The sequence below is a fragment of the Camelus ferus genome, chromosome 9 (genome assembly GCF_009834535.1).
Source record: "Camelus ferus isolate YT-003-E chromosome 9, BCGSAC_Cfer_1.0, whole genome shotgun sequence".
Taxonomy (NCBI): Eukaryota; Metazoa; Chordata; class Mammalia; order Artiodactyla; family Camelidae; genus Camelus; species Camelus ferus.
The window spans coordinates 23,026,348-23,048,229 of NC_045704.1; the positions used below are offsets into that span (position 1 = coordinate 23,026,348).

Below are 21,882 nucleotides of genomic sequence, written 5' to 3' on the forward strand. Positions count from 1 at the left end.
AGAGACTGAGAGAGACTTAAACGACTCATCCAGCACCTGCGGTGTGCAAGCCTTATCTGGATCCTGGATAAAACAAACTGGACAGAAAGGTATTGGTAGTGTTTGCGGGACAACTAGAAATTTGAACACGGGATGTTTAATGATATTAAAGAATTGTTGAATTTAAAGAAGAAAGAGTTCTTATCTTTTAAACTGAAAAATATATTGAAATAATTACGGCTGAAGTGACAGGCCATCTGGTATATGCTTCAAAATGAGACAGGAGAGAAGTGGATGGGGTCATGTTGGGGCTGCTGGGTGTTGGGTGCACATGGTTCATTGTACTATATACTAATCTACTTTTGTGTGTGTTCCAAGCTCTCCATGATACAAAGTTCCTAAGGTTCATAAGTTTTTTATGAACTCATAAAAAGTCAGCCTGCCCAAACACACGTGTGGTGTGTGCCTCCTGCACCCCCAGGGTCAGCATATTGGGATGTGTCAGCCCTGGTTCTGGCCTGTTCTCCGAGTCTCCCACTTAGGGAAGGGGAAGCTGTAGTCTCCTGGGTCAACAAGTGAGTTTCCTGAGGCCCCAGGACCTGGCAATAGTGCAGACTGGAAAATAGTTGGATAGGTGAATTCTCTGATACCCAAGAAAATCTAATCTTAGAAGGAAGGTAAGCAATTTTATGTTTTGAAAGGTTTGATTTAAAATATAAGCAAACATTTTTGAAAATATGGCTTGGTTTACAAAAGTGGGCAACCCTGTAGGGTTACGTTTGATGCACAAAGCAGGTGAGACTGGCTGGCCTCTGAGAAGTTCAGATGCTGTTAACACCTGGGAGCTGCAGGGGAGAAATCTGAACCCCGAGGGACCACAAACAACTAAAGGCATGGCCTGCCTTCTCAAGCTTGTTTCTAGAGCTTCACCTGCTCCCCCTCTCCCTCCCTGCTTCATCAGGGCCCCCAACAGCAGATCTCAGGCTCTCCATTCCCAGGGAAGTTTCTGCAGCTAGGAAAGCCAGAGACGCCTGTGTGGAATTTCCTCTGTAAAAAAGTACCTGCCCATTGGCCTTGCCAGATCTAGATGGCAGGGCAGCCTCCGGAGTCTGAATGTCCCATGGGGAGAAATCCGGGCTTGTCCGGGGGCCCACAGTACCACCCACCCATGCAACTGGATACATACACTTTGTAAGCACTGTTTCCAACAGATAAATGTAATCAAGGTTTATATGTTCAGAGAAGCCAACAGGATGGGATTGTTTCACTTGAAAGATCAGAAGAAAATTGTAACTAATGTTGTGGAAAATTACTTTGATATTGCTTTCTTGGTACCGAATCACAATTAGGCTGCTGTGAGAAGTACAGGGAAAGAATAAATGAATAGTAACAAATCAACACAAACAGCCTGTGTCAGGAACACTTTGCTCAGGGAAAGTAACGTAAGCATTACTTAAAGTTTTATGACTGTGTTTGATGTGATTTACGTAGAATGGCCAGGTTGCCCACCACATGGCACGGGACGAGGGTGGTCCAGCTCCATTTACAGCCAGAAGAAGGCAGCTCAAGACCTAAGCATCCTCCTTGCCTGCGTCTGCCAGGTCCACAACATTCCCAGCTGCAGGGGACGCTCACCTACATGCCCTGCCAGCCTGAGGCTCCATGCTCCTTCCCCATTCACCACTCCACCCCAGAAATCCTAGCCGTCCATAGGCCCCCGCCCCAGCGATAATCAAGGAGGCCTACACGCACGTGCACTGGGGCAGCTGTGCAGGGCAATGCTGGCTGGGGGGAGGGACAGGAATCCACACCTGCAGAAGACATGAGGGGCAAACGCTCTGCTTTGCCAGCTGCTACTGGCACTGCAGGACATGTGTCGTGGCCACCAGACTCCAGCTCCACCCAGGAATATAACACCTGTCCCTGGAGGATACCCCAGATAAGCACATGGCCCGTCCTGCGTGGACACCACAGACACACTCATGCCTTCTCTCCCAGGCCCATCCCACAGAATGCAGATACCAGACATGAGGACCCTCTGCACACGTGCGCCCCAACCATGCACACGCCAGGACGTGCTCCAAGGATACAGAGCCATGGACCCCAAGCTGTGTCTGAGGGCCTTTTGGGGGAGCTCACTTCTGCACACAGTAACACCCAACTGCAGAGACCAACTCTTAGTGCCTCCTGACGGTGCTACGTGTGGGGCCTCGGGTCTGTTGACACAGGGTCGCCAGACACCCTGAGGCTCCCATGAGGCTGCAAAGTCTCCACAGAGCAGCCAGCAGGGTCATGGGTCCTTGCTTCTTTAGAAGCCAGGGAGCAGCCAGATCCATTTTGACCACCCCCACCCCCTCACCCCCGCCAGTCAGGGTCCAGCCCAGGCATGAGTCAGCACCTGTGACTCACCCGCCATCTCCTGGGGGCCCAGCGCCTGGGCTGCCTCTTGCTGACTCTCTGTGATGAAAGAACCAACTCACCAGCCTGTCCCACCAGGGCCTCTGATCACAGCTGCCAGGCCCAGGGTCCCAGCTCTGGATCCTTTGTGCTCTTTCTGCCTTTCTACGTGGTGCTTACAGACCCTCAGTCTGAGCTCAGGTGGGGTGCTGGCTGCCCTGAGAGTGTGAACCACAGCTGAGGGTGGGGCTGGGGAGGAGGCTGCAGGCCTGAGGGCCTGAGTGCCCTCCCCAAGGGCCAGGTGCTCCTGCATCATGCCCCACACTCCTGGGCTATGGGCTGCAGGCAGGGATGGTACACAAGTCCCTCTGCCTAACCCCCCAGTCTCCATGTCTCTTTCCTGCTGTCCATGTCCTGGAGCACAGGGCTGCCTTCACAAGGCCTCCAGGACCACTGCTGGGAATCGCTGGTCCCCGTGCCTGGCAACCGACGCTTTCCTCTCACCCCAAAGCAGAGTGACCTCTTGGCTTTGGCTCGGCACCTGCTGCCCTCCAGCCCTTCCATGCTCTCTGAGGTGGGGGCTGTGTCCCAGCCAGAGGGGCCTTGCCCAAGGTCCCCTCTCCACACCCCTTCTGTCTCAAGGCTCCAGAACCATCCTTCCTGCTCTCACCTCTCTGCCGTCTCACCTCTGCGAGTCAGGGAGGGTGCTTCCCTCCAGTGGGTGGGGGGCAATGGCTGAGGGGGCAGAAGGAGCCGCCTCAGTTTCACAAGCCAAGAGGTGCTGTGACCCCCACCCTGGTCCAGGCTGAAGGGACAAAATTCAAGGGGTCCTCAGGGTTGGGCAGAGAAACTGAGTCCTACTTGGGAGGCCTGGGCTCAGGGAGAAGTCATTCGTCCTCTGATATCCCAGACTACGTGGAAGAGGCCCCAAGAGGTGGCAGAATCCTCCTTAAATCTGAGTTTCACCAACCACAACAACTGGCTGGGAGATGGACAGTCTGGCTATCATTCCCAAGAGGAGTGCACTGGCCAGAGGCCAGAGGGCAGAGACCAGAGGCCAGAACCCTGAGGCTGGTGGTCTGACAACAGACACAGTGTCCCCATATTAAGGCTGATGACCACCAGCAGGAGGCCAGGATCCCTCCTCTGCCTGCTGGGGGGTCTCAGCACAGCCTTGGCACCAGGGCAGCATGGAGGCCTGCACGTTGGGCGGGAAAGCTGCGGCAAGTGGGCGGCGGGGCCGAGTGCACGGGCTCACCTGGCACCTGCTGGGGGGCGAGCTCCGTGGGGTCCTGCAGGCTGATGAAGAGGAGGAGGCCTGCGGCTCCGAACAGCAGGATGGATGAGAACATGCAGGCCAGCCGCATCGCTCCTGCTCTCGGGGTCATCCGGGGCTCGCTCTGGGGTCACCTCTCGGGTGTGGGAGGCGCGCTCTTCCTTCATCATCCACACCAGGCGTCCATCAGGCCACGGGCTACTGGGCAGCAGGGGAGAAAGACGGTCCGTCACTGAGGCATAGGGCCCCAGTCACTGCACGTGACCGAGTATCATCCCTGTAACCAACCCCCTTCTTACTCAGGTGTGTCCCTTTCATCTTTTCAAGCCCAAGCAGGTGAAAGGGAAGGCTGGCCACCACCTGCAGCTGGGACACTGGCTTCCTGCCAGGGTTCCTGAATCTGCACCCCCAGGAAAACCATGGAGGGAGACTCTCCAACTCCTGCCCCGGGGAGCCCAGGGTGGACCCATGACCCCCACAGCCAGGGATAGCAGTCACCCCCCTGCACTGTCCAGGCAGGAATCTGGGTCCTTGTCCCTCACCACTGGCCTGGTGGACATAAAAGCTCTTAGATCTCTCTGCCCTGGTTCCTCTCTACCAAATGCTGGGGACAAGGGTCTCCACAGAACAGGAGGCTTTGAGAAGGAGCCTCCCAGGCCCAGAGGATGTCAAGGACTGACTCCCCACCCACACCAGCCAGGGCTCTCCCTCCCTGACAGATCGAGGGATGGGCTAGTGGGATCAAGGTCCCATGGATAGTCCCACCAGTAGGAGCTGCAGCTCCGGCCGGATCACGGTTGTCCTCGCTCTCAAGACCCCTGGGCCTGGAGCTGAGACGGGGTGGCCAGACTTGGGTCGGACAGACTTCAGGCTCAGAGGCCGTGTCCCCGAGGACAGATACCTGCTGCTCTGGCCACTGCAGACCCACAGCATCCCCGCATGACTTGCCCCCACCCTGGTTCCTCCTGAGGGGGAAGAAATTCCAAATACCCCAAAGACCAGCCAGTGACCTCAACTGGGCCAAGCTGTGGGTCAGGACGGAGCACCCCAAGGCCATGTGCCCAAAGGAAGGATGTAAGTTCCTGCAGTGGGGTGGGATATGGGGACAGTCAGGCAGGTGTGGAAGACGAATCCATCCAGCAAGCTGGGCTAGATGGGCAGGAATTCCAGGACCTCCCATGGGGGGGGGGGTCACTCTGTCCCCTTACCCTCACCCGGTCCTACCCTCCAGGCCCAGGGATGTTGCCCCTTTTCCACCCAAAAGAGCCTTTGGGATCTTCCCCCTTCCTGGCACGGGGCAGTGCCCAAGGGAGGCTGAGGCCTGGTGGGCAGCTCCCAGCAGCCTTGGAGACCACAGCTGGGTGGCTGGGCAGGCCCCAGACCAGACGTGCTGCTCAGCACAAGGTTGGCTCCCTGCCCGGGGTCTCCTTGGCGAAGTACTTTGGTCAGGGAACCCATCCCCGATCTGGCACCTTGGTGATGGGGGCGGAAGCCCCCGATTTTGTCTCTCTGCATCCAGCCTCACGGGGCATGAGGCAGGAAGTGGTAATAAGAGAGGCCCCTCCCTCCCCTGTGCAGACAAAGATTCCCAAGGTCTAGCCTGGTCTCCGCAAAGCTCTGAGGCTGAGGAGTGTTAAATTGCAGGTTTGGGTTTCTTCCCTCTGCCGTCTCTGTAATTATTTTTTCACTCAGTTAACTTTAATTAACCTGCCCCAGGCCTCCACGCACGGGAACACGCCTGAATGCCGGGCAGGCTCTCTGGGCGATGCCGAGCAGGAGTTTCCCACGACCTCCTAGCTTTTGTGTTTGGGATGCATGCAGCGCTGAGCCGGGCTCAGTTTTGCCTCTGGAGTCGGTTTCAGGGTTCCAGCTGGCCCCGACCTCACTGCAGCAGACCCCGCCGCAGAGAAAAACGGTTGCTTCCTGCCATCACCAGGGACACAGCTGCCGTAGGCTTGTAGGGGGTGAAAATGGGCAGCCACGTGTCCCTGAAGGCTCAGACCCTGAAGCCCCTCGTGAGGGACCGTGGCCTCCCCAACCGTGGCTGCCCCAGGTGGGGTTTTCCCTGGGCCCTGGCTCCTCATCCTGCAAAGACACAGATGAAGGAGTGCGGGCCCCAGGCCCCGGGGAAGAACGAGGACACTCTCCACACCGCCCACAGCTGACACCCTGTGTTTTCCCAGCCCCTTCCCTCAGTGATCACAGGCTCCACATGCAGGGCCCAAGGGGTCAGCCCAGAAGCAAGGCTCCAGCCAGTAAGGAAACCCAGCTCATGCTAGCCGTGGTGTTGGCACACTTTCTGCAGACACAGCCTCCTGTGTCAGACACGACGTCAGGAGGTTGATCTGATCCAGGGTGAGCTCTGGGGTCAGGACACTTCATAAGGACAGGGAGAGGGAAGGAGGAAAGAAAGGACAGCAAGTTGATGGCCAGCATACACAGCTGCCAGGTAAAATAGCGAATAAAATGCCACCCGATGTCGACCCAAAGACTACTGATGGAAAAAGGGGACTCAGACGCACGTGGTTTTACCACCGAATTGTTTATACAGCATCTGGCGCTGCAGAAGTGACCACAGAAGAGCTGGCCAGTTCCCTCTTCTCTCCGATCTGTTACACCGTCGCCGTTCAGGCCAGGAGAGACTTCCCCATGTCCTGCAGCCACAGCCTGCCCTCACTTGTTTCTGAACCTGCCCAAACCAAGCTCACCAAGTGGAGCCAGGCTCCGGCAGCCCACGTGCCTGGGAGTCAGCATGAGGACCGCATCCCCACCCCCAAATCTGCTGCAGGGAAGAGAACAGCCCCAGGACCTCACCTTCACCATGGCAGGAGCAACAACGGTTCAGGTGTCTCATTTCAGAGACTCTCCCCTTTGCTGGCCCCCAGGAGGACGTGCGCACCCTCTCCACGCCCAGGGAAGCTGGTGTTAGAGGCGTGCATGTCTTTCCCTGCCCAGCTCCAGACCCTCAGCCTCAGACCCCAGTCTTCCCCTGCTGGGACCCTCCTCCCAGGGTCCACTCTCACTGGAGACCATCTGACCTGCTCTCTCTCTGCTCCGTGCAAACAGGAATCAAAGGTTAGCATGCCCCCGACCCTGGTTTGTAGTCTGGCAGGGTCTTCAATGCCCCAGGAGGGGGCCAATCTCACAGAATGTGTAGGAACCTCCATCCTTTAAAGGGGAGGTAGATGGGAGGTCATCAACAGACCACCAGACACTCCAGACAGGGTGCACGTCTGATTCCCTTTGTTCCTGTGAGGGTCCCTGTCTTCAAAATCACACATTATTTTCAAGGCAACGGGGAGGTACTGTCTCCCTCTCCTGGGAGTTGAACTGCTGCCTAGAAGAGGGCAGTACGCCCTGTCCCAGGCTGGGGCTGGGCTGCCCGGGGCCCCATGCACACATTCACAGGCCTCTGCCCCGACCTGGGACTGGTGCATCCTCACCACTCACTGCATCACACTCAGCTCCAATCACAAGTGGAAAACCCTCCCCTGCTTCCCTGCTTCCCTTCCAAGACCAACAGACGAATAAAAAAATTCAAATAGCTGGGGGTGGAGGAGGGAGGGGTAAGGCAAGAAAAATAAACAGCCCATGGAGTTTTCACGAGGTCCTGCCCTCCTCACAATCCCTGGTCCTCCCAGAGGCTTCTCTCCCTGAGGTCCAAATGGCGTCACCAATTTTTACAGTAAGAAAGAGAAATCCAATTAATCTTGTAAACACCTCCTGGGACACAGGGCAGGACCAAGGATTTCTCCTATTTCCTTATTTATCTGATTTAAAAATTTGCCTCTTCAGAAAATTCACTTCAGGGCACAAGCAAGGACTTGGGAATTCAGCCAAAACACACGCACCTCCAATGGTGAAGGGCCGGCAGGCAGACGGACGGATGGTTCCAAGGGCACACTTGGCTGCAGCTGCTCCAAGGCCTGGACACTTCCCCCAGTCACTCAGAGGACCCCTCTGGCTGTGGGGACCCACCCACTGCCCCACTGGAGGCAGCAGGAGGCATCCAGCCACATGCCTGTGGGTGAACCCACTTGGTGTGCAGACCCCAGGCCTGGGAAAGTTCTCTGTCCAGCCAGTCTCCTCCTCAAACCGGCAGGAACGAACAATGACGTCCCTCCCAGCTGAGGGCTCCAGGAGAAGCTGCTCATCGGGAGAGAGGCTGCTATGGCAACTTGAGGAGAATGGAGCCAGGCACTGCCGTCACCTTGAATCCGGCACCGAGCAGTCTGCCGTGGCAGCAGCGGGGGCCGTACCTCCAGCTCTGCCCCCACTGAGGCCAGCACTGAGGCTGACCTCCCCGGCTGCCTGCCTCAGCCTCCTGGCCCCAGTAACTCATTTGCTCTTTGTTGAAACAAAGCACACAACCCAGTCCCCTGAGAATACCACCTCCATCTGTTTTGTCAGACGAATTCTTCCGTGTGTGCGGCTCCTGCTCACTTCTGAGATGGGGTTCTTCTTGATTTCAGCTCATTAAAATCCTGCAGCTAATTAAACTTGCTCTAACGGCAGCGGTGGTGGCAGCAGCAAACTCTAAGACAAGTCCCTCCAGTTTTTATGCGTACACATAAAGTTACAATGCTCTGTGAGGATGATGAAGATGAGGAATGGCTGCAAGTGCTGAGGCTGAGGTGGGGCTGCAGATTCCTGCCCCAACACTGACTCAGGGGAGCGCTGACCTGGGTCCTGAAATGGCCAGGGACCAGCCTTGGCACATCCAGGAGGGCATGACTGCTGGCACATCCAGGAGGGCATGACTGCACCCTACTCCTGGGGGATGCAATTCACTTGACATCCACTCTCCTGTTACAAGGGAGGGATTCCCTCCAAAACACCTTGTTCTCTGCAGGGGGAGAGAAGGGACCATCAGGCAAAGGCTGAGGCATAAATCAGGCTCAAACAGCCCCAAAGCCTTGTCCCCACAGCCCCACTAGAACACCACAGCCCAGCTTCCCACCACTGCTCATCCAAAGAGGATAAGGGGAAGCTTGCAAATACAGAGATGCAGCAAGGGGGTCCCGAGAGCCTGGCCAAGGTGTCACAGGACACAAGGCCCCCCACTTGCTATCAGGGGTAAACCACACCATGCTATTTCTGATTTGAACTTCTTAACATTTTCAGGGCATTTTATGACAATGGGGTAAGGTATGGGGTAGTAATTCTGCAGGTAGAGAAACAGTCCCTTTTCACCCTAACTCTGGCAGAAACTGGAATAGGGACTCAGTATCTCCAATCCTGGGGGCATGTGTACCTCAGTTACAGCCCTTCCCCCACTGTGTGGAGAGCATTCACATGTCTGTCTCACACTCTTGGGGCCTCTGCTCATCTTTGAATTCCCAGCACTTACCTACAGTGCCTGGCACAGGTGATCGATAAACTTCGCTGCACATTGAACGGGTAGGAGTTAATAGAGAGAGGAGACTGGGCCATCTGGAGAGAGGCACTCCATAAACCTGGAATTTTAAAAAGGTCATTTATGTTTCAGGGAGCTGTGGGTTTGTTTTGATCAGGTCTGGGTTGGAATTAGGCCCGACGAGGAGTCCAACCCTATGATAGAAGAAGAGGCAAGGAACTGAGCTCCACCAGGGAGTCCGATGGGACTTGACAGATCCTAAACACCCAAGGCCCCCTTACCACCAGGATGCCACTTCTGTATCCTCATGTTGGTAGGACAGATTTCAAATCATGGGGCTTGAAGGCTAATATACTTGAAGAGGTAAATGATGACTCTATATATACAGGTATATTAACACAGAGAACACACACACACACACACACACACACACACACACACAAAGACACACACAAAGACACACACACACACACACACACAAATACACACACACACAAATACAAGTAATTTAGATGCTGTAAAATGGGTGATTCCCAAACGTTTAAAATATAGTATGATGCTAGGAAACTCCCAAACAAAACATGGTATATCATGGATGAACCTTGAGGACATCATGCTATGTGAAACAAGCCAGTCACAATAGGACAAATGTTGTACGATCCCATGTAGTCAAATTCAGACACAGAAAGCAGAATAGTGGTTACCAGGTGCAGCAGGGGAGGGAGGAATGGGGATTATTGGTTATCAATTTTAGTTGGGGAAGATGAAAAAAGTTCCAGTGATGCATGGTGGTAATGGCTGCACAACAATGTGAACGTTCTTAATGCCTCTGGATTTGGTTAAAATGGTAAATTTTATATTATGTATATTTTACCACAATAAAAAAAATGAAGGCAAACTTGAGCAGAAATCACTCTGATAGTTTCACTCATTCCACAGGTGACTGGATGTGGGCCCAGGAGCTAAGGAGGACAAGAACGGTCAAGTTCATGTGTGAAACATGATTAGGACATGGAGGAACTGGGCTTATAGACCCAGGTAGCCCGAAAAAAGTGGCCAGATGTCATGCGATGGACACTAGCCTCAGAGTGGGGAGCCCAGGTTCCCAGCTTGGTTGCCTCTCCAATTAGCTGTTGACCTTCAGGACTTGATTTTCCTAATTTTGGAATGAGTCTACATCCAAAATAGCCACTATAGGCGAGTTTCCAAGTTCCTTGCAGCTCTGATGTGAGACAAATAGGAGTCTTGGAGAACACAAAGGCACCTTGTGAATTTCATTTGCATGAGGCCACTTTTGAGCAGAGCAAGTGGCCCTCTGGAAAGGGCGTCCCTCACCCACATCTGCTGACTGTCCTTTGCCACGGATTTGGATCCCTGCTGTGCTCTGATGGACCAAAGCTGCCAAGCTGTTTTGGTCCTTTTGAGGTAACTCTGTCCTTGTTTGAGGGGGCAAAGAGCCTTCCTGCAAGCGTCAAACTGGAAAATGTGTTCTCATGTTCTTTCTGATCTGCAAAGCCATGCTCCCCTGAGACCTGCCTAGTTGAGGCCAGTCTCTCCTGGGGCCAGTCTCTACCGAGGTGACCACTGATCTATGTTTGAACCCCAACACTGAGCCCAGTGCCTCATTTATGATGGAAATCATTTCAAGACAGAAATCGAAACAGGGCTAATGATTTGGAACCCACTGTATCCACGGTCATCTTTGCCATTTAAAAATCTTTAATTTTTAAAGAATTCAGAAGGGCAATATGAGGCATCCTTGTGGTGATGGAAATGTCCTCTATCTTGCCTGTATCAATGTGAACATTTTCATTGTGATATTGGACTGTAGTTTTACAAGATGTTACTATTGGGGGAAACAGGATAAAGGGTATACAGTATTTCTCTGTACTACTTCTTATAACTGCATGTTAATGTTATTTCAAAATAAAAAGTTTAATTTAAAAAATCAAGAACTTAAAAATAAAAGCCACTGGCCTTTCAGCTCATACATAATGGAAGCAAATTCTAATGTTGTGCACTGTAAATAATAGATAACAGTTTTCATGGATCAGCGCCACCCTCTCTCATATAAGAAACATTTTAAAGTTAGGGGACTATGCCTTTAACAGGAAAATTTGATGTGTTAGCAACTACTGGTTGATCTTTGTGCATTTTTCAATTGTAAATTGCACTTTAAAAATGCAAACAATTATTAATATTGATTTGGACTAAAACAATATTGAATTTCAATATATTTCCAGCTCTTATATGAATTACCCTGTGGATATGTGGTGATTATGATAAAAGAGTATTTGCATGCTCGATTTCCTTTCAGTGAGGAACCTTGAAGAGGACTGACATGATCCACGGATAATGAACTTCACAGGGACAAAGCTGGCTCCAGAGTCCCCCGCCTGGCCCTTCAACTTAGCAGCTGGGATAAACTTTCAGGGACATTTTTGTCTTTGGGCTTTATTCAAATTGATATTACAGAGCACAGGACATGAACAACTCCTCAATTCCGGGAATGGGACTTAGTGTCACAGTGTTTAGTGGAAGGAAAGGAAAAGGAATAGACATTTGTCACACTCATTAATGTTCCATGAACTACGTTGGATATGACATAAACATCTCATTTAGAAGGGGAGGGTATAGCTCAGTGGTAGAGCGCGTGCTTAGCATGTACGAGGTCCTGGGTTCAATCTCTGGTACTTCCACTAAAAATAAATAAATAAACCTAATTACCCTACCCCCAAATTAAAAAATAATTATTTAAGGAAACATCTCATTTAGCTTTCTCATTTAGCTAATCTCCTGAAGTCAAAATCTTCATCCTTATTTTTCCCAGGCTGAGTTCTTTACAAATAGATGCTGAGATGGAGTTCGGGGTGCAAGATGCTTATCAAGGATCAACACCTGTGAAGGGCAAAGGGAGGAAGAGGAAGTGGGCAGAAGTGAAGTTGGTCAGGGATACAGGTCCAACAAAGCCTAGATGGGTGCTCTGGAGTGAGTGTCGGCTGTCAGAGCACTCTGCAGAAATGGCTGTGCCTTCATGTCTCCACCTTACTCAGTAATTAGATGTGGGGTGCCCAGGGAAGGGTGTGACCTGGGATGAGGCAGTTTGCTGCACATCCTGAAGTTGCTGACAGCTGAACACCTGTCTCATGAGTGGTCAGCGAGTCCTTCCTGGAAGGGGATCCAGGCAGCATATCTCCAATTCCACTGCTCTGTTTTACACAGACCCAGAGAGACTAAATATTGTCAAGGTTACACCGTAAAGAAGCCATCCCAGATCTGTTTGAGTCGTTTCTCCCAAACAAAATCATAGATCAGACTGTCCTGACCTTCAGTTACTGAGACACAAAGATTTGAAAGTCTCCAGAGGAACATGCAGAAAGTTTGACTGCGTAAGCAGATACCTTCGTTTCACCTCTGCTAACATCCCTGCAACACACACGCGTGATCTGCATGAGCATACACACACCTACTTCTTGGCAATTATCTCATTGCTAATAGTAGGTGGGGACATGAATTATTTGGGTTAAAAGTTCCCCTGACAGTACAGCCTGGAGAACAACCTCCCCCTGCCCCCCCAAGTAGAGCTGCTGGATCTTGCCAAGAGCAGCAGACGATGTATGAAGCTGCACAGCCTCCTTTTACTTTTAGAAAGCACTGAGCTATTCACATTTTCCAGCTGCTCTGACATCCACAGCCACAGCAGGGAAAATTACAGGGAGGAAAAAATTGCATATTTACCTCTCAAAATTGAAAGTTGGGGTATAATATGGACAAAAAGGAGTATATGAGTAAACCCAGAATGCCCTGGCCCCTGGCAGGGTGCAGCTGCCTCCAAGTTGCAAACAGCAATCCATAGCCTCCAGAGGAGGAGAGGATGGCAAGGAGGTCTGGCTTCCTTCCAGGAAATCCCTTTCCCTGTGGCTGACACAAGGGAGCCCCAGAGGACTTGTCTTTGTGTTTCCAACTGCCAGTTAGTGCCTGGCACTGAGTAGGTACATACTCGTGCAATGTGTAGTGAGTGATGAGAGAGTTAATAAGAGAAGGGAGGAAGGAAAGGGATACTTGCACACTAGGGCCAGCTGGGTCCTTTGAGTTGAGGTCATGTGGAGCCCAGCAGGTGTGCCCTGGGTGTCCTCTCTAAGCTGGCTCTAAGGCTGACCACCACATTCTTAAGGTTTATTTATTTATTTACTTATTTTTAATGGAGGTACTGGAGATCAAACCCAGGACCTCCTGCATACTAAGCACACACTCTACCACTGAGCTATACCCTCCCCCCAGCCCCCGCCTTCTTGATCCTCACCAGTGCAGCATGATTTTCCCCAGAGTTCTCCTCAGTACAGCCTGGTTTCTTAAAATCTGAGGGCTTAAGGACTGAGAATCTGTTAGAACAATCAGTCAAGACTATGGACTCTGTCCTGATTGTTCTGCTGAAAACTGGGTCTCCTTCAGGCTATCAGGATGGAGCCAAGGCTGGGAGTGACCTGGAAGTTCTAATGAGTGGCTATGCATGAGGTAGGAGCCTGCCTTCTCCATAAGTCTCTGCTTCATGTCTCCCTCTACTTGACCCCCCTATACTTCAAGTCTTTTCCATCCCAGTGACCCTCAATGCCTTCTTCCTCTTTATCCACATTGTTTTGGAAAGATAGAAATTTGGGACCACCTAACCCTCCCTCTCCTCTCTCCCGACACCCACCTCTAGACTTGGTTCCCTGTGTCCTGTCTGTCTTTTCCAGCCCCTCAGTGCAGCTGATTCAGCACTAGTGTCCTGGACAGCTCCCTGCAGTGTATTTGCTATCGCTAATCCTCCCCTGTTCAAAACCATCTGAAGTCCCAGTTGCCCAATGGTCCGAGTTTAAATGTCTCAGCATGTTCCACAAGGTCCATGAGTATCCAGTCTCATCTCTCACCATTCCCTGACAGCCCCCAGGCCATGTGAGACACAAGCCAGTATGCTCCAAAGAGCCCCTGGGCTTTTCTCCAACACAGGTAACAGTGAGAGGCTAGTGTAGAGAAAAGGCCACTGGGCTTTGAGTGTCTGCTACTCAGCATTAAATCTTCTCCCTGGGAGACTTTGAGCAACATGATTTTACATCTCTGAGCTTCAGTTTTCCCAAACAGGAAGACAGTCCCTGGTGGACTGATACCGCAGGGCTATTTGTGAAGATTCCTGCTGTGATGGGATGCTGTCCTGGGGCGGAGGAAAGAGGCTCAGGGCAAGTGGAGTGGGCTTATGGGTCCCAGTCCCTTCCCTGCAGGGTACATTCTCCCCACGGTTGGTCTCGCCTTTCTCTCCACATGGTTTTGCTGACTTCTTTCCTTAACTTGAATAACACTCATGGTGGAGAGGGGTTGTTTTTCCTTCCTCTGAGCTTGCAGCCTCTTTTCTGCTGTCCTGGGTCCTGTATGTCTTCATCTCTCAGCCTCAAGGACACAGGGCAGGAGTGTCATAAAGGGGTTAAACCTTTACAGTCCTTGAACATGGCACTCTGTGGCATGTTTGCCAGGCTGGAGTGGTGGGCCATGGAAGTAGGCAACACCCAGTGAACTGGGAGCATCTGAAAGCAGAATGGCATCTCCACAGGTCCCAAGCTGTGCCCTTGTCCCACTCTGCATGTGAAGGGTCACTTGAGCCTTGACTTCTTACATGGTTGCTGAAAAGAGGAAGACACAGGTGCAAATACACATTTTTTTTGATGAGACTCAGATTGGCCAATAGCTGGCCTTCAATGGATGCTCGTTTGAAGTAGCCTGTTTCTTGTAATTACCGTATGACAATTTTATATGAAAAAATTTTTTAATTGAAGTATAGTCGATTTACCATGTTGTGTTAATTTCTAGTGTACAGCATAGTGATTCATATACATATATATATGTATTTCTTTTCATATTCTTTTTCATTATAAGCTATTACAAGTTATTGAATATAGTTCCCTGTGGGAAATTATTTTTAAATGACCCTCAGATTTTCCAGTCTGGAAATCTGGATTTTTAACTTGAAATTTCCTGATTCTCAAATTGGCAGGCAATGCACATTTTAAAAACTGACTTAAGCCAATAAAAACTCATGTCCAAGTCGGATTTGGCCTGAGGTCCACCCTTCGCCACCTCTGCCATGAAGAACATAGCCTAAACTGGGGAAAAGCACCTGACCTCTGGATGAAAATGATGCCTAAATGTTCAATGAATTTTGTGCAAAATCAGTTGAAGGGAGAGAAGGTGTATGAGTCAGCTGCGGTGGAGAGAAGTTGCATTAGCTTCGCTGGTCAGGAGCTGCTCCCTACAGCTCTGTAACTGGATGACATTCACACAGCAACACGGGCTTCCAGCATAGGGCATCTGTCTCTGCCTGGAGAGTCACTGTGGTGGGACAGGGGAGTAGTGACATAGGACCTCCACCCAGGAATGGCTCACACACACATACACACACACACACACACACACAGACTCACACTCATATGCACCTGTTATGGGTTGAATTGTGTCCCCCTGCCCCTCAAATTCATATGTTGAAGTCCTAACCCCCAGTACTTCAAAATGTGATCTTACTCGGACATAGGGCCGTTGCAGAGGTGACTGACTAAGATGAGGTCACACTGGAGTAGGGTAAGCCCCTAATCTAATAGGATAAAACACCATTTTTATAAAAAGGGAAATCTGGACACAGACATGCACACAGGGAGAATGCCCTGTGAGGAGAAAGGCAGAGATCTACAAGCCAAGGAATGCCTGAGGCTGCCAGCAATCCCCAGAAGCTAGGGGAGGGGCCTGGAGCAGATTCTCTCTCATCACCCGCAGAAGAAACCAGCCCTGCTGACACCTTGATCTCAGACGTCTAGCCTCCAGAACTGGAAGACAATATTTTCCAGTTGTTTGAGACTCCCAGTCTGTGGCACTTCATTATGTCAGCCTCAACAAAGGAAAGAGCCCTGGGGAAGAAGGCTCAGCCCTGACCTACAGGCAGCATCCTCACAGGGACACTGAAGGAGCGGGGGTGCTGCCCAGAGACCAGGTTCTTGCCGGGTTCAGTGGTTGCCATCAGCTGTGTGCAGTGTCAGGCCAAGCATCTGACACGAGCCCCCTGACAACCAGAATGTGTTTGCAAGTGAGTAACAGGAAACCCAGTTTGGTGGGAATCCCGAAGTTCCACGGGGTCACCAGGACCCAGGTCCTTCCTGTGGCTCCCCTTCCCCGTCCTCAGGCAGATTTTATCCTCAGATGTCCCCTCTATGGTTGTATGATGGCTGAGCCACAGTCCAGCCCATGAGCATCCTCATTAAGTCCAGCAGGAGAGAGGGAACCCTGCCCCAACCATGGAACAAAACTCTTGGACCCTAGGCTGACAGCACCTCTGGGGCTGGGGGAATGCCCTGTGCTGGTGGGTGCGGGTCTGGGTTACTGGAACCAGTGGGATGGAACTGGCCTCTCCAGAGCCAGGGGTGGGGGGTGCCTCCCAAACTCAAGGACCAGGGGGCAAGGCAGGGGGCGGAGAGGCAACACGGAGCTTGCCACCAAGTCCATCACTATTCTCCCCTTTGCTCCATATAAAAGCCACATAAACAACTATAACATCATTTTACAGATGAGGAAACGGGCTCAGAGAGGCTGAGTAACTTACCCAAGGCCACACTGCTAGGAAGTGGTGGAGCCAGACTTGAATTCAAGTCTAAGTTCAAAGGACGGGCTTTCCACCACCCCCTATTGAGTCCTGGCATTAACTGTGCCTGTTACTGAAGAAGCCACATCCAAGACACACTCCAGTGCAGACCTGTGTCAGTCAATGAGGAGGGGGTCAGGGCGGCTCTGTGCTCTCAGAAGCCCTCTCCAAGCCACATCCTGCCTGCAGCAATGGCCCACGGGCTCCCAAGCAGATACCGGCCTCAGTGAGGGCTTGAGGGACAGTGAGAGCAAGGAAGGCCCTGAGAGGGCCTGCGGCTCATATATGAATGCGTCTGTGACTACGTGCGGGCACACCCATGTGTCAGCGTGCATATGTGTCTCTGTGACTCCATCCTGTAGATGGAGTGTGACGGCCTGTGTATGCATGCCTGGGTGAGCATGTGCATGAGTGGATGTGTCCATGTGTGTGTGCACGTGCGTGGGTGTTCCAGAACCTCCCATATCTCTCCCCTGTGGCCACTAGCTGGGAGCAGTCCAGCTGCAGCCCAGGCCATTCCCAACTCCTGGTTACCAGGACAAGGACCACAGCAGCTTTCACTCCCAGCTCCACAGTGCTCCCCCATTCCCCCTGCCACTGCCTGGGGTCCAGCCTCCTTCCCGGCAGGGGAGAGCAAGGCTCCCTTTTCTGCAAGGTCTGGAGGGAAGCCGGTGGGAGGGTGGGCTGGGGGTGCTCAGGGGTAGCAGCCCAGCAGGGCCTTCTGCCATCTGTGCCTCCCGCTCCACCGCCCTCTGTTCCCGCTCTGCCTCAGGGTGCATCACTCTGGAGACCCCTGGGAATCGGAAGCTAATTTTCCACGATCATTAGTGATGGAAAGACCTCAGGTTCTGCCTTTAATTAAAGTCAAACGTGGGGCTGAGGAGAAACGCTGCACGCAGGCGTCCTCTTCTCAGTTGTAAAAGCCATATGCAAATAATTAGCTAGACATGGAAGCCATAATTAAAAATTTCACAAACCCCCTCATTAGCTGAGCAGTCTGTACAGTGAAGAGGGACTGAGTTCCTTCCCCATGCTGGTGGCAGCTCCTACAGATGGTTAATGGGGGCTGGCGGGGAGAGGTGGGCTGCATCTAGGTGAAAGTGTCCCTCTCAGTGAGTTTGCAGGACTCCTGGCCTCCCAGGGCAGCAGTAATGACCTCTCACCTCTATCTAGGAAGCTTCTAGCCAAGGACCAGGGGTCCCAGAGTGACGTGGGTGAATCCAAACATTCATCCATCCATCCCAGGGCAAGGAGAACCACAACACAGGACCCTAGTCTGAAATCATGCAGCCTCCCTGGCCTGAGCCCCATTTGTGCAGAGAGAGGATGCACTGATGGAGTGGGGAGAAGGGTCTCAGCTAGAGACTAGACTCAGACTCAGCAGACCCCTTCTCTCTCCCAGCAGCTGCATGTCCTGAGGCCCTTCAACCCTCTCCACCCACACAGATGTCCCCAAACCTGGTGGCTGCTATGCAGGGAGTGACCCACCTGAAGACTAAGGTCCCATACAGGATACCCCTACACCCCCCAAGAACCACTCCGTCAGCCCCAGCTTCAGTCAGCATCCAGGGAGCTGGGGGTGAGAGGGGAGATGGCAATCTCGCTATTCTAGACAATCTCTGGTCCCCTCTCCTCCCAGGGCCCCAGCCTGAGCCCTCAATCTCTGTAGATATCTGGTCCACCTCATGTCCTGAATCGATCCTGCCTGGCCAGCCACCACAGGCATAATCTCCACATGCTTACTGACACTTTCAAATGAATATTCACTCAGTCCCGATCATGGCCACTTGTTTTCCGTCGGGTCTGATCAATGGCGCTCCCTCTGAAGGAATTATGCTTACCAGAGGCATTGATCGATGTCTTGGAAGCTGCCTGGCATGCATGCACACATGATGTGTCCTCCTAGCCACGAGCCTGGACACCGACCAGCTCACCGCACCCACAGCCCGCAGGCCAGAGTGTCTACACCATCAAGACCCTCATTCCTTCAGTGTCACAGGCATAAACTGAACATGATTAAAAAGAGATCCAGAAACTGGCTCTCCTTTCATGGACTTGGGGATCTTATGGGGCCACAGGAAGTCATGGAGCTGAGTTCTGAGTTCTGTTCCTCTCAGGTCAACCCCAACCCAGAGGAGTCCCTGCCAGACATCTTCCACCAGGTCCCTGAACTCAGCCCTTTGCACCTTCCTCGTGGCTCAGGAAACATCATTTCTCTTTCTGTCTCTTCTCTGGCAAGCAGAAAGGATGGAAGCTTTCCTTTCAAGGGTCATCACCGCCCTGCCAGCATCCTGCTCTCGGAAGCTGACCCCAGGCAGCTATGCTCTTGTTTCTCATCTGTCCCCAACATGCTGTGATGGTCAGCTCTGCAAGTCAGCCCGGGGCTCCCTTCATTTTGCTCACCCTCCATCAAGCTGCCCTGATGGTCAGAGCTTCTGCCTCACCTTCTCTTCCTGTCCCTCCACATCCCTCTGTTACAAACGCATCTGCCTAAGAACCCGCACGTTCAGCCATTGACAAAAATACTACACAAAAATGAGCCTATATGTTTGGATGGAGAAGGGGACCATCCCACTGACACAAAAATATATAAATTTTACTTTTTGACTCAGTTTGATTTTTAAAAGTTCGCTATGAAACATTTCAGATAGATAAATGATATATAAAAATGATAAAGAACAGCCAGTACACTCACCCTTAGCTTAAAGAATAAGACAATTACCAATATTTGGAGACTCTTTTGTACCCCTTCCTGCTACTTCCCTGCTCCCTCCCCTCTTGAGGTAACTACGTGTCATAAATATTTAATGAGCACCTACTATGTGCTGGGCACTATTCTAGGCAATTGAGATCTATTGGTGAACAAAACAAACATCCTGCCCTTGTAAAATCAAATTGCAACCACGAGAGAGACAGCCAGTGCTACAAACATAATACATTAGTAAATTATAAATAACATTAGAGGGTGATAAGTGTTACAGAGAAAAGAAAAACAGCAAGGTGAGAGGGCTGGAAGGACTGGAAGCTACAGGCAGTCTTAGGACCTAAGCATGTGGGAGTAGGTCTCAGTAAGAACTGACACTTGAACTACATGGAGATCTAGGGAACAGCACAAGCAAAGGCCCTGGGGTGGGAACATTCTTGATACCCAGTGTGTGTGGGGAGGAGTGAACATAAGGAAGATGAAGGAGAGACGAGATAAAAGAACTAAGTATGGGTACAGTCAGGTGGGCCATTGAAAGGACATTGGCTTCGACTTTGAGTGAGATAGGGGCAGAGTAAGGACATTATCTGACTTGTATTTCAAGCAGGGTCCCACTAGCCATGTAGGTAGGCAAGGGCAGAGGCAGGGAAGCCAGGGAACAGGCAACGATAACAGTTTAGGTGAGAAATGTCTACAAAGTGAAAATTGCTACAACATGAAAATCCGTGTCTGCCAGTCTCATGAAAATTGGCACTTTTAGAAGAGGGCTTTATTATGATGTTGAAATACACATATTTTTACTTTGATGTTCTGATACCAACATGTCTCAGGTCCACTTGCTGAGCTTTTCCCGCGTGAGTATTCTGGATCCTGAAAAATCTGTAAGTTACTCTTCACATTAAGCCTGGCCTGACAGCTGGTTTTCATACCTGGAAGTGCAGGAAACTCAGCTGCCTGGTATATGTGAGCAAAATGGAATGAGACATCAGGTGATGACAGGGAGGTGGGCCCTGGAGTGGCCAGGCTGCTTGGGTCCAAATCCCAGCTCCATCACTTACCCACTGTGTCTAGGCAAGTGACTTTAGCTCTCTGTGCCTCAATGTTCTCATCTGCAAAATGAGAGTAATAATGGCTACCTCTCATATATATTCTGTGTTAATGGATGTGATTCAAACACTGACTTTTCCGATAGTGTCCAGGGTCAGGAATTTGAAAGATTTGTGAAATCATAAACTTTACATGGACACATCTCACTATATTTTGTTGTATACAGATATAAACACAAAAAGAAAGAGGTAAGAAAAAATTACCATTAGACAATAACGGAGAAAATGACATTTTAGTTACAAACCTCTCCTCTGACAACCATGCCTCCTCCCCACTGACACTGACCAGATAACTGACCAATCCAGGATGTCAGTTGCTGGTTGGGTTCCGGGTGGAATGTTGGGGTGTCCCCTGGGGCTTTTTGTGGCTGGTGGATCCATGGTAACTGGGCAGAGCCCTGTGGTAGACCAGTGCCATGGAGGGGCTGCCGTCCTCTGTGGAGCTTGGCTTTGGGCTGATCCTTAGGAAGCTGAGTGCGGTCCTGGTTTTGCTGCTGCCCAATGGCCTGTGTTCCCAGTTCATGTTCCAGAGCTTCTGCTTGGAGATAGTGTTGAGTCTGCCTGTCCTCACCTTACTGCTGGGTGTCTTACTTACTTTCAGATTTATTCAGTCTGTTAGAAGTCAACTTAATAGAAGATGTGAAAAATAACTGGCAAAAACATTGGCTGCGCAGATCGAGGACAAATGCCACCTCATTGACAAGCTTTGTGTGGCTAAAAAGGAGCATGCCAGGATGGAGACAATTTTAAAGAATGTCAGGCTAGAGACGGAGCCAGTAAGTATACCCAGCCTCGCTGACACTTACAGAAAGTTGATGCCGGTCAACCTGAGTTCGAGGAAGGAAATCAATTTTCTCGTCCAAGAACTGAAGAAAGAGAGAGCCTTGTAGTCTATAAGAGATGGTGGAGATGCTAAAAGTGCTCAAGTTCCTGGAAGAGGTCATGAGAATCATCACGTCACAAGGGGCTTTTACCCAGCCAGGGGACCAAGCACCAAGTCCTGATGGTCCCTTTCCCGGGAGTGGGCCCTCGTCTTAAAGCTGTGCTGTTCCCTCCCCTCCACTCAGGCCTCCCAAACTGCCAGGTTGCATTCGCTCACTCAGTCAGATCCTCACCTGAGCCGCACTGAGGCCAGTGGATGGAGGGCAATCCCCTCCTTTGGACCAGGGTTCCTCCACCTTTACAACTGAGCACAGCAGTGAACTCCCTCATGGTCAACATCTCTCATCTAAAATATATCAGCAATGTAACTGAAGTGTATATATAGTTACTCTGTGTACAAATATTGCATTATAATTTGAAAATGTATGCAATTTGTCAATATAAACTTTTGGATGGCCATAGCATTTATTTCTAGACTTTAATTCTGAAGTTGTAAGTTTAAGTCAAAGAGCATTTTTTCTACCT

At 51.1% G+C, this 21,882-nt stretch overlaps 1 protein-coding gene across 3 annotated transcripts in view; it reads right to left on the reverse strand.

Annotated features, from left to right (window-relative positions):
• The window catches only part of CHST8 (carbohydrate sulfotransferase 8), a 120,453-nt gene that overhangs the window by 60,347 nt on the left and 38,224 nt on the right, over window positions 1-21,882 (reverse strand). For 2 of the 3 annotated variants that reach the window (XM_032486191.1, XM_032486192.1), the window contains one exon: window positions 3,635-3,850. In XM_032486191.1, coding sequence (XP_032342082.1) covers window positions 3,635-3,764 — 130 coding nt within the window. In that variant the 5' untranslated portion in view covers window positions 3,765-3,850. Of the gene's footprint in view, window positions 1-3,634; window positions 3,854-21,882 lie in introns of all 3 variants that reach the window. The other variant, XM_032486190.1, reaches the window with a different exon arrangement.